Raw genomic sequence first — 13,105 nt, 5'->3', positions numbered from 1 at the left:
TCAAATATGCCTGGGAGGAGTCACAGGGGCTCGTGACAAGGCGGGAGGGAGGGGAGAGGAGGAGCTACAGGAAGAAGGAGGAGTCTGGCATTTAGGCATTCCGTAAACGTTAGCTTGGGATCTCGGATGCACTGGTTTATGCGAGGTCCACTCTCCAACACCAAACTTTGTGTCAGCGGTCAGCACGGTCATGCAGGATACCCACGGTTTGTAAACGATCGTCTGGAAACCTCTCGGCAAATGCACTGCATGTTAGGGTGCTCGGCCCCCCGAGAGCCAAGCAGCCCCACTCCACCTGCTGCAACCAGCCGCCATCCGGAGATCACCTCCAGTGTCTAACGAGCTGGATCAAAAGACACGGTCGGTGGGGATACGGACATGCATGGTGTGAGAACACAAACCTGTCACACCCGGGGATGGCTGCCCCGGGGCTCGGGGTTCAGGCTGATGGTACCTGGGGGAGTTTTTCACCTCTAGCTTCTAAATGAAAAACAAACATGACCCAAAAGCAGGAAGCGAATGGCTGTGGACTAAAATTAAGACCTCTACCAAGTGTCTTCACTCAATTGGTCGTGGCTTATTTACCAATGCCTATCGACCCCTCTGTGGCTAGCACATTCCTGGCACTGGGGACCGATCATGTTTCTGCCCTCAAGGGGCAAAGGTTCTAACAGAAGAAGTGGGGATACAGGATATTACACAGTGACAGGGGCATCAAACAGGAACAAGGCAGGGTGACAGAAGAGCGAGGGGGCAGGAGCCCTTTTAAATAGGAGATGGGGGCCTTGAGCAGAGACCTAACCAACCACACCTCAATCTGGGACACAGCAACTACTGGCGGAGAACAAGTGCAAAGGTCCTGAGGTAGAAAAGAGCTGGACGTATCTGAGCACAGCGAAAAGGCCAGTGTGGCCAAAGCTGAGTGAATGAGACCAGGTGTGTTATGAGAGGAGTTTGGAGGGGCAGACAGGGATCAGACCAACAGTCACTAACCTTTGGAACATGTTAACTCGGAAGGGAAAAATAGATACATTTTAATTTCTACTAACCTCAAACTGAAATACAGCATGTAGAAGCACAGCCAACAAACCACAGTAATTACCAACAGTGCAGTGACTTTGAAGAGAAAATCATAGCTATTTGCACAACAAATTATGGTTGCTGCAGATGTCCCAAAATACCATCTATGCTTATCACGACTTCAAAATTACAGTAGTCATTTGCTCTGCCACCCCAAGTTTAGTGCATAATTACACTCACTGTGCTACAAATTTACATTTAATATTCTGGTGTGCATTTTTATTAACTGATTATCTCCGTAACCCCACGTAGTTCCTTTCATGCTTTATACACATTATGCTGAGATGGGATCCCCAAGGCTTTCCCAAACTTCCTGCAGGGTCCAGGGCACAGCGAAGGGTCAGAAGCCTGGAACGGAGACCTCCCCCCAGGACACACAGGACATCTGCATTTACACAGAGCCAAGGGAAGGCTCTGCAGCTCTGAGCTGAGCCAGGAAGGGTCAGAACCACAGCTCCACAGAGTCGTGTCCCTAACACAGCTGGTCCTCTACAGGGCCTGCACATAAGAACCTCTGCATGGAAAGATCTGCCTTATATTTTTCATTCGTTGTACGTGGCATCTGCTCAGTCCACTCGAAACACCCGTGGACCATTCGTCTGACTGAACACTAAGCAAACGGCCTCTGTGAACACTGAAATGACATGTGATATACAGATGTACGAGACAGCATTCTTCTGTTTTTTGTTTTTGGGGTTTTTTTTTTCAATTATTAACAATACAACAGCATTCTTAGCTCAAGGGCCACGTGAAAACAGGTGGAGGCCGGGAAGGGGGCCGTGGGCCACAGTCTGCAGATCACCATGGTAAAGAAATAAAACTTTCACATGATGCCGATGGCCAAGTGTGTTCACAAAACACACCACAGACACATTTAACGGACACACAATCGTCCGTTGTACAAAAATACGATAATCTAACATTTCACACTGATAACCTTTTTGACGGATTCAAACTTTTTTACTGAGGGGCCTGTTTCAGCTCATCTCTGCGAACCGGGCCTTAGAGAGTACGGTTCTCCAGGAAGAGTTTGCCAGGTCAGGGTCACACACGTTTCCCTCTGGAAGAGCCTCACGCTGGAAGAGCCTGCCGCACGCACGCTTCCCTCTCTAAACTGCCCCAGTACAAGCACGGACTTGAAAGGCCTTTGCAAATCACAAACATGCAGTCTTACTTACGCTGCATTTATGGGCTTCCTAGCAAGACTAAATTTTCCACGTACATTCCCCGACAACTTGTAGTTTTCTGCTCTCGTGAACCACTACCCTCTGCTGACTCGGTTAAATCCTGCACCTATCCCAGAGAAGTGCCCAGGAAGACACCTTACTCATTCCTAAACTCTTCCGATTTCTACATGTTAAAAGAAACAATGTCCACCTCGTTACTTTTATTTTTCAGAATGTTACTGGTTATTCTCAGATGTCACACCTCCTAAATGAACTTGAAAATCAATCGCTCGAGCTCCCTTCAGAAAATCACCTCCAGACCTCAGACTGTGTCGGCACTGGACGTGTGAACTGGGCACACTCGCCTCTGCGGGGTCGAGATTTTCCAGCCAAAACCACAGCCTTGTTCCTTTTGGAGACTGTCTCTGCCTTCCCAAAGTCCCAGCTGTTTTACCAACGTGAGCCTGGACCCCAGACTCCTGTCCCTGGTTCTCATTCCCCTGGCCTGTTGTACTTTCTACTTGGCCAAGCGCTGGACAAGGAAGATACTGGCCTTCGTAGAATTCTGCACCGGGCTCCTTCCTGAGCACACTCCTTCATCTCGAAAGCTTCTCTGCTGCCTCCATTCCCACCAGATGTACTGATCCCTCTCCCGCCCAGTCATCCCATGAGCTGTGCTCACTGTACTTATGGGAAAGCCTTTGAGGATGCTGGACCTGCTGGAGTGGGGGCAGCCTCATCCTCTCCTTAATGGGGCTACTCACCCATTCACCCTTCAAGCCACATGTCGGCTACTGATCTGTGACGCTACTTATCATGTTAGGGTAACAGCTCCGCTTACTTAGAGCCGTTATCGGGAATGCACGCCAAGATTTTAATGTCTTTCTAGCATTTGTCGAGAGGACTGTCCTTTTTCTTCTCTGATCTAAATAATAGTTTAATCTGTCTCCAGGTTTATTAATACCAAACCGTACCCCTGGCCGCTGGCTCCATAAGCTGCTGCTTTTACACGTTTCCCGCACTGCACTGCTGGATTCTCGTTGCTAATATCTTACTTAGGTTTTCTGCGCGTTTGTTCATGAGCAAAACTGGTCTACAGCTCTTTCTCGCCATCCCTCCAATTAAGACATGAGCTCCAGAACCAGCCTGCCTGGATACAAGCTCAGCCATGGGAGTTCTCCTGCTCCTGAGAGAGGCAGAGATCAGCAAGGCCTTCCCCAGGGGCTCTGAGGATTAACGAGTCCCCCCCTCCCCCGCCGAGGCACTCCGCACCCACTGGGCGGCTCTATCCAGCTCCGGATCGCACCCACTGGGCGGCTCTATCCAGCTCCGGATCACGCCCAGGGTGAAGCTGGTTGCGAGCGGCCTGCCCCTCTCAGGAGCCTCCGGAACCCTACGCTCGTCCAAGCAACGAAGCCACTTCGGAGCAGGGTCCCGCTGCTGGGCAGGTCTCCGACTTCTGACTTTCATCATGGGGACTGACCTCCTTCTGGCTTTTTACCTTGTCTCGGGTCAGCTTCACTAACTTCTGTCGCTGCAGAAAATCGTTTCGAGATCTGCACACGTATTACCGTGGAGCCTGGCGTCCCCTTACGAAACTCTGTGTTTGAGGCAGCGCCTCCCTTTATTGCCCAAACGCAGTACCTCTCTGTGCTCAGCAGTCTTTAAGGTCAAGCTTGCTAATTCCAAGATTCAGCTCCTCTATCTGGCTACTGGGTCTGTAAGTCCCTCGCTCCTTCAGACAAAGCGCCCCTTCCACGACGGCCCTTTCTGCCCGATGGCTCTGCGAGCACACACTTAAGTGAGTATGTCCCTCGGGGAAAGGAAGCTTCGTGACTTGATAGTCTTTGTGAACAACTACCGTAGAGTCAGCTGGAACTCTGACTCTGGCCTACCTTCTCCCGGTTTCTCTGATTTCAATGTTACCTCTTCTGCTGTCCTGCATCTGCGTCTTTTCTTGACCTGCCCCCACACCCACCGAGAGGGGTTCTGCTCACCGCATGCCACCACGCCTGCAAGGCGTCCGGCCTTCCCCACCCCCGGGGCCCGCGGCTCCCGGCAGGTGCGCAGACCGCGTGCTCACCACGGAGCCCCAGCCCGTACCTTGTAATGAGCCAGCTGCAGCGCGAGCTGGACGAAGGCGTCCGGGCTGGTCTTGCATTTCTTGATCAACCCTTTACCAAAGGTGTGGAACGGGAACGAGTGGAAATCCACGTCGTTTGCCAGAATGCTGGCGCTGTTCAGGGAAGTCTCAATCACCTCTTGACACTAGAGGAAAAAGGAGAAAGAGACGTGAGCCCGGGCTGCTGGCGTACCTCGCAGAGACGAGATGTCTGCGCAGCCAACAGAGCTGTTGCTTGAACAGACACACGTCCCATCCTCTTCCCGGTCCTCCCCGGAAGCGTCATCCTGGAGCTGCAGTCCGGGAGTGACAGGCCCCCCGCTCGCCCAGGAGTGCCGGGGGGACCCGAGCAGGAGGAAGGCCCGTGGGGGACTGCGGCTTCCTGGTCTGCACACGCCCCCACAGGGCATTCCGCACAGTCCAGAGTTTAGTTTTGTGAAATCCACTGTGGCGCCCCAGCTCCCAATTATAAAAAACGAATGGGCCATGTACGACCATGCCATGGAGATGAGCTCCCAGGCCACGGAAGGACGCGGGAGGAGCCCTAAATGCACGAGACCGAGGCAAAGAAGCCGTCTGCAGAGGCCAAGTTCAACAGGATTCCACAAACGGGACACTGTGGATGAGGCCAACTGTGGCGACCGTGACAAGACCTCTGGGTGCCAGGGGGGCGGGGGACAGGGAGGAACGGCAGTGCCCACATCTGGGCCGTGAAACCGCTCAGCGTGAGGCTGTGCGCGGACACTGGTCGTCGTACATCCGTGCAAAGGCCAAGAATGCACTAGGCCGACACTGACCCCGTGTCAGGGATGGGCGTGTGTGTGCTGGGTCGGGGGAGGTGGGCAGGAGGGATGTCTCTGGACTTCCTGATCCACTGTGCTGGGAAAACTAAAACTGCTCGAGAAAGTTAAACCTACAGAAACATTTTAAATACACGGGGACCGACTTGGTCAGGTACAAGGACCCCGAGCCCCTGCACCTCGGCAGCGGTGACACTGCTCTGAGGAGCTCACGCCGGCCCCTGGGGACGCAGGACGGAAGGCCTGGTGAGACGGCAGCCTCACGCGTGGCATTTTCTACTTCGAGAAGTGTTTCTCGGGCCCCAGGAATGCCTGCGTGGATCGGATGGGCAGAACTGCCCCAAACTTCCTTCCCCAAAACGCTTCCTTTTATCGAGTGGCCTCTGTATGAAAATCTTTGAGAAACAGAAATAGTTAAGTTAGTGATCTCAGAGTATTTCTACCCCAAAGGAAGTGACTTTGCTTTTTCCTTGTTCACTGCGCTGTCCAGCCAAATGGGAGCTGGAAATCTCGCCGACAATCTTTGCCAGAATGGGAAACAGAACCACTTCCCGGGGCCGGAGGCAGTAGGAGCTGTGGCGAGCAGCCCTCCGGCCCGTGTGTGGACACAAGTCTGTGTGTGTGGCCTCCAGCTGAGCCGGTGCCCACTCAGCAAGGACGCCGGGGGGGGGTGGTGGCCTGGGCTGTGGCCGCTTCCGTTCATCCCCATCCCAGGTCGCTGGGACTCACCTCCTCCGGGATGTCCCACTGCAGCCGGGTGGGGTACGGAATGTTCGGGTTGGTGTCGCCCTTGCAGTGCCCGTCCTCTGCGTAGCCCAGCTGAAAGCAGTCCGTGGCCAGGACATACTGTCGCAAACGAAAAGACAGACACGTCGGTCAGGGGAGAGGAGTCCGGTGAACCTTGTTACATAGAGCATCTTGGAGGTGACCCCCAGGGGAGACAGACCCTCGTCCTTCACGGAGATGTGATGAAGACAGCAGGGGCGCCTCCCAGGGTGTGCCGGCGGATGCACCCGACCCCCTCCGCGCAGCCACCCATCGGGAAAGCTATTTCCATTCCAGAGGGGAGAGAAATGGACGTGAGGAGGCTCCCCGGCTTGTGGGCTGCCAAGCAGCTCAGCCAGGACTCCGCACATGCAGAGCTCGCTTCCAGGTCCCAGGTGCCCGCTGGGGGCCACCCCCCATCCCCCGAATCTTTACAGAAAGCCCGGAAGGCAGGCCCCATTATTCCCAACGGCGTAAAAATGAGGAGGCCGAGCCACCCAGGGAGGAAGCCGTGCACCCCAGTCCACACTCCCCACGAGCCAGGCTCCGGGCCCAGCTGGGGCCTTCTCTTGCCCCTGGCGAGGACACGCACATTGATGAGTTCAGTTGTATTTACTGAGCAGCTACTATGAGCCAGCAACCCTCTGAGCACCAGTGAGAGGATGGGGAACAAAACAGACCAGAATTTCTGCTTTTCCTCAAGACGTTAAACCTGGCCATCTGACCTCCCCAGTCTCCTCCAGGGTGCACGCACGACAAATGAAAACACGCATTCGCCTAACACGTATGCGTGAACGTTTCCCAGGGCCGGTGCTTACAGTCGTTGGAGCATGGAAACAGCCCATGCAATGGCCAGAAAAGACAGCCCAAGAGATAGAAAGTAGATCTGTGGCTGCCTGGCGGGGGCGCGGAGAGAAGCAGGAGTTCCCTTTGTGGGGAAACATCTTAAAGTAGATGCCGGGGGGCGCCTGGTGGCTCAGGGGGTTAAGACTCTGCCTTCAGCTCAGGTCATGATCCCAGGGTCCTGGGATCGAGCCCCACATCGGGCTCTCTGCTCAGCAGGGAGCCTGCTTCCCCCTTCCTCTCTGCCTGCCTCTCTGCCTACTTGTGATCACTGTCTGTTAAATAAATTAAAAAAAAAAAAAAAAAAAAAAGTAGATGCTGGGGTTGGTGGTGTGACCACCGTGTAAATACCCGAAACCCAGCAGAATTGTGTACTTTAAGAAGATGAATTTTATGGTCAATTTTGTCTCCATAAACAGTAATAAAAAGATTTTGTAAAAAAAGGAATCCCTGCACTTGGGGAGCTTACATCCTAGTGGGGGAGACAAACACACACACACACACACACACATACCCCAAAACCCCCAACCCAGGTCTGGCTGGGGGCACTGCTGGGTGTGAGGGGTCGGGGCTCTAGCAGGGGGGTGGTGTGTGGAGGCGGCCACGTGTGTGCGTGTAGTCAGCGTCCACGCAGATCTGAGCAAGTGAAGGGGCCAGCCTACTTGTGCCTGAGCCGCTCCACATCTGAGACCCCAGAGAGCCCAACTAGCTTTAGAAATATATGGTTGGGAAGCAGGGTCCAGCTCTGACCAGATCTGCTCCTGACCGCCTCACCATGGGCAGACCGGTTCCCGGGCCTCCGGGACAAGAGAGTGCGTCGGTTCCCACCCCTGCGGGGAGCTTCTGGGGTCCACATCTGGCCCCTGGAGGCCCAGGCCATTCCGTCTGCTGGCAGGAACCCGAATGACTGCCTTGGGCTGTCCACGCAATCTCTTTACCTTTCTCTCCTCCAAAAGCACTTAAAATAGAAGATGGCCTTGTCAACACGCAGGTTTCTCCACCTGGCTAAGTCACCCTGTGCCATCCAGACTGCCCGCGGCTCGAGCGCGGTCTCCTTCACGGAGACCAGCTGTCACGCGCTCCCTACTCGGGGCGTCCCTGGAACAGGGGTCACAGGTCTGGACAGTCCGCTGTGTCGACGGACCCCTCTGGAGTCCGGCTGCTCCGTCCAGGGGCCGAAGATGGCTGAGTCTTCGTGCAGTTTCAATTGAAAGGATCGCTAAGCTTTTGTTGGCATCAGTAGACGGGCGGCGGCAAAGACCCTTCTGAGACTTGACTGCTTTTATCGTATGTTCGAGTCTTGGGGCCAGACCACTATCTGAGAGACTGTTCAGTAACACTGTTTCTTTCCCACACAGAGAACCTCACTTGGCTGAAGGAAGAGCGGGTTAGGTTTTGCCCAGACCCCAGCCAGGGGTAAGACGGTCAGGAGAAGTTTTGGAGGGGGCATCCGGGGCTCCTAACCCAGGCCCCGGAGAAGGCAGAGGGGCCTTGGGGGAGTGCAGTGAAGCTGAGGCCTGATGGGGCCAGGGGCCAGGGAAAGAGTGCTCGGGGCACAGGAGGGAGCACGTGCATAGGCCTTGCAAGAGACAGCACGACATGGCCTAGGATTTGTGACTCTGGGGAAAATATGGACAGATAAAATATTTTAAAAATAAAGATTGAGATTCAAAGCCTTCAGAGGAATTAAAAAAAGAAAAGAATGCGGTCATGCATTAAGATATCTTCACAAGTTCATGACGATTTCATCATGTCCGGTCCTCGAGTGAGCGCCACGGCCCATGAAGGACGGTGGGGTCCTCGGCCCGCTGTCCCGTCGTCCAGCTCCACCTGCCAGCGCAGCAGACTGCAGAGCACAGGCTGGGCTTTCAGGGTGACTTCAAAGGGCCTTGTTGCTTAACAAAAAACTACCTTGAGCTTCATCAAACCAGGATCATACAGAAATTTCTGGATCAGGTCCACTGTTGACAATCCTGGAGTTCAGAAATTTCTCCAAACAAGAACCGAGGAGGGTAAGTTAAGAAAGCAAAACCTTCTTCAATGGTTCGTGCCAAACGCAAAGAAGGTTCCAGCGCTTCAGGGAGAAATGAATTTTTTTTTAAGTTTAAAGCAGTGGCAGGGCCAATCCAACACCACATTTTAACAAGCTGGGCAGAGGGACCAGGTGGCAGGGGTTTGGCAGTTTTTAAATAACTTGGTAATTTTAAGAATTAAATGATGCGGCTGCGTTTTTATCAACCAGGATTTAATGCACTTGCTTCTAGTCGGCCTAATACCTGGCACATGGAAAGAGTCTCGAGAACACAGCAAAGAAGGGATGGTTTTGCTTCAGCTCTGCCCTGGAGTCCCTGCACGAGAGCCAGCCACCATCCCGTCACTTTGGTTCCACCAGAGACGGCATTAAATGTGCTTCTATTTAAGGAAAGTTAGTTCTAGGAAATGAAGACACGAAGGCCTTTGGTTTAGCTAAATCATGTTACACGAAGTGCCAATGTGTGTTACGAAGTCTTCTGTAAGCAGACGGGTACCGCACAATGAAACGTCGTCTGGGGTCGGGACTGGCAACAGTGCCATGCTCATGTCACAGCTGCACTCGCTCGCCTCCCACAGCTGCGTCACAGCTGCACTCACCCCCCACAGGTGCGCGACAGCTCTGCTCACTCACCTCCCACAGGTGCGCGACAATGGGCGCATCGGCCCAGGAGTGCTCGGCGTTCATGCCCATCTTCCCGTTCTTGTAGACAATGAACGTGAAAGACTTATCGAACCACCTACGTGAGAAAGGAAGGTTCCCGGGACTTAACTATTTCAAAAAGACCGAAAGCAACCGTAAATCACGTACTCCTTTTATTCGGGTTGGGCTCCTCTGCCCCCAGCCCCCAAAAGGCTGGCCCACACTCTTAAATCTCAGCAGAGTGTTGGGAGGGGCACACAGAGAACTTAGGTCAGTGGCTTCTCTGTTATCAGAGACAAAGATAAGCCCTTGTGAGCACACACCCTCCTCCTCCCCCCCACCCCCCCATCCCCCCGGGACTAGCCTCACCCCCACCTGCAAGGCAGGCAGGACAGATCCACAGATGAGGAAAAGGTGGCCACAGGAGTCCTGAGCTCGGGGAGCAGGCCGACCCCACACCCAGCTCAGCCCCGCCCACCGCCTTCTCCTGCCGGGTTCCAGGCATCCGCAGACACCCCTCGCCAGCACCTCCAGTCAGAGGTCGGCGGGAACAGAGAGGAAAGAAAGTCTTCCCCTGTGTGTGTGTGCGCATGTGTGCACATGTGTGCCATGCAAAAAGAGAACCAAAGCTGTGCTCTTATGCGAGCCTCATTCCTTCAGGGCAGAGACACCTGAGGCTGGGGGCAGCCACGTTACCTGTCGGAGCACTTGCCATGGAGGAGAGACTTGGCGTAGCTGTCCATGGACGCGTCCGGGTCTTCCTTCCTGTACCCCTGCTCGCTTTCGTCGAGCGTCACGAAGAACGCTGCCTTTTCCACGGCATCGAGGGACTGTTTGTTTTTCCCACGTCCAAAATAGGCCTGGCGACACTTGGCCCAGGGTACTCTGAAACAAGGCTTAGAGTCAAACCTACAGGAACGTGAGGACATCTCCTTACGTGCGGTTTTCAAAACGGCGGTTTTCAGTTTTGTAGGAATTTAAGGGAAACCGCACGTGTATGACTCTGTCTGCAGTGGACAGCACCATCGGCCGGCAGGCCTCCAGCCCGGCGCGCACCTCCACTCACTGGACGCTGGATGGGCCACGAGAATGCAGGCTCTGAGCTCAGCGACCGAGCCAGGGCTCCCCACGCCCGCGACCGTCCTGACGACGTTGTGGCAGGTGCTGTGAGCACGTCCCTCCTGCCCGGCTCCCCTCCAGCCCTTGTCCACGTATGAGCTCACTGACCAGCACTACATTCCCATCTTTCAGAGGGGGAACCTGAGGCATACCGACGTGATCACAGCTACTTTGTACAAAGAAGAACTTCCAACCCAAGCTGTCCTACTCAAGTCCAGGCTACTACAGCCAGAGGACACCTCGGGAAGAAGCGGCACCCCTGGGAATCCCAGGAATGGGATTCTTTTCATCCCACTTTTCGTGGGATACAAGGAGCTGACACGACACCCACTTCCTGAGAGTCACCGCAGCCACGGCTCCTTCGATGGCTGCTAGGACCGTCACGCAGGCCCTCCTCTGGTCCTTTACCCACCCACCGTTCCAGATCAGGGTCATCTGGCCTGTCTCCTGCCCTCTTCTCTCTCCGAGTGCTCGCCAAGGTAGCCTATGGTACCAACATCCCCAACAAACACCAGGTCCCCACACCCACCCAGCCGGGACCACTGTCTGCCAGGGCCACAGTGACAGCAAGGACGGTCACTAGTGCTGTGTGAAGGGACAAGAAGGTGACGGGGCCAGCACATATGCTCAGCGTCTATGGGAAGAGGAACCTCAGGGCCGGCCGCCCAAGGAGCCCCTCGGGGCAGGGGGTCCCAGGCAAGCCCACTCCTCAGCTGCAATTTGTGCCCACCTGCCCCCTGGGCCCCTGACGCTCGTGAGCACACGGGGAGGGAGCTCGTCCCCCAGACACACTACCCTCCGCGGTTCCTTCCAGCCCTGGTGAGGGCGCGGCGATGGCCTAACAGCCCCGGACTTCTGGGACGGGGCCTCCCCTCCAGCTCACGCTGCCTGTTCCAGCCTGCACTGCTCGAGGAGCCCCTGGACCAGAAGATTCTCATACACCTGCTCGGGGCTCTCAGGTGGGCCTTTTAAAGGGGTAGTCAAGCCCCAGTGTAGGCAGGCCCATGGGACCCTCTCTGCCGTTCCCAGCATGGAACATGCGGTCTACACCCCTGCGGCAGAGCCTGTGTCCTGAACTCAACAGGCCTGCAGCCCTGCCGCAGAGCCTCACTCCTGTCTGTCTTGAGCCCTGGCACTCTGGGCACCTGGATGGGCAGCCGGCCAGCAGGGGCAGGACTCGGACTCCACGCTCCAGCCCCGCCCCCCAGCACCGCTGCCCCACCCCCACGCACCCCTCTGGCCGTCCCAAGTCCACTGGCCAGACCCATGTCACGGAGGAGCCACACACCTTTCTCCAGCCGTGAGGGCCGCCAGCTTGGCCTCCCCCGGCTGAGGCTCAGAGGGGTCGTCCAAAATGCGCTGCATCTGCTGCTCGATCTCCCGGGGCTTCAGCAGCCTGCCGTCGTGGTACAGCCAGACCTTGAAGTAGCGCCCTTTGTGGAACACCACGATGTGCTTGCTGTCCCGGACGTGCTGGATGGTGTCTGCGGCGGGACGCGGAACCCAGAGGCGGGGGTTAGGGAGAGCTGAGCATGGCCCTGGCCCCCCGACCGTCCTGCGGCCCCAACCCCGCCCCCCGCGTCCCTCGGTGGGCCTCGACCGTCCAATTCCTCAAGAGTCTATAGACGGTTCGGTACAGATCAAAGCTGAGAGATTTGACCCCGTCTCAGCTCCGCTCAGCCACTCACTGCCCCTATGATCTCGGGCCAATGACTTCGGTCTGCTCAAGGCTTTCTACAGAAAACTACGGCAAACACGCCCTTCGAGCCTTCATTCAAAGTCAGATATAAGAAGCTGCACACTAGGATCACTTCCACTCAGACGCTACACCAGGTCCTGGCCAGCGCACGGTCAACTAAGAAAGAAGAATCAGGGATCCTCTGATCAGGGAAAGATACAGGGATGGGAACACAGGCCTCTTGCAGCCGCGATGAACCCCAGAAAACCCAACCGGCTGTTGAAATTACTGAGAGCACAGCTGGGTAGCCACTGGGGGTCCTCATTTGCCTTCCTCTCCCCTAGAGTTCTGGGCCTGGCTGAGTCCCTCCCACTCACATGCTTGGAACCCCAGCCCGCCGCCTTGGATGCGACTGTATTTGGAAACAGGACCTTTAAAGAGGTAATTCTATTAACACATTGTGATTAAGATGGACCTTAATCCCACATGACTGGGGCACTTGTAGGAAATGATCAGGACCCAGAGAGGCACGGAGGGATGACCCCGTGAGGACACAGGGAGAGGACGGCCGTCCACACCTGAGGTGAGAGGCCCCGGGGGACTCCCTGTCTGCACCTGCGTCTCGGGCTTCAGCCTCCAGGATGTGGGGACAGCGAATGTCTTTCAGCCCCGCAGGCTGCGAGGTTTTGTTACAACGGCCCCCAAAACTAATATATTCAGGAGCCAACAACTCAAAAATACACTTGAAACAAGAAAAACAGAAAAGGAGTTAGGAGTAACTAACGGATGAGGCACAAGACCTGGGCAGAGAAAAGTACAGAAGCACCCCGTGATCCGAGGGGAGGTGTTCAGAGACCC

The 13,105-nt window shown here is 55.3% G+C and overlaps 1 protein-coding gene across 3 annotated transcripts in view; it reads right to left on the bottom strand.

Annotated features, from left to right (window-relative positions):
- Window positions 1-13,105, bottom strand: part of CPT1A (carnitine palmitoyltransferase 1A) — a 49,381-nt gene that overhangs the window by 6,676 nt on the left and 29,600 nt on the right. For all 3 annotated transcript variants that reach the window (XM_059399414.1, XM_059399423.1, XM_059399405.1), the window contains 5 exons: window positions 11,858-12,053; window positions 10,147-10,335; window positions 9,442-9,547; window positions 5,898-6,014; window positions 4,350-4,514 (listed from right to left, as the gene is read on the bottom strand). In XM_059399414.1, coding sequence (XP_059255397.1) covers window positions 4,350-4,514; window positions 5,898-6,014; window positions 9,442-9,547; window positions 10,147-10,335; window positions 11,858-12,053 — 773 coding nt within the window. The remainder of the gene's footprint in view (window positions 1-4,349; window positions 4,515-5,897; window positions 6,015-9,441; window positions 9,548-10,146; window positions 10,336-11,857; window positions 12,054-13,105) is intronic.

The sequence above is a fragment of the Mustela nigripes genome, chromosome 1 (assembly GCF_022355385.1).
Source record: "Mustela nigripes isolate SB6536 chromosome 1, MUSNIG.SB6536, whole genome shotgun sequence".
NCBI lineage: Eukaryota > Metazoa > Chordata > Mammalia > Carnivora > Mustelidae > Mustela > Mustela nigripes.
The sequence above is the reverse complement of the archived record's forward strand: the minus strand, read 5'-3'. Positions and strand labels throughout refer to the sequence as shown.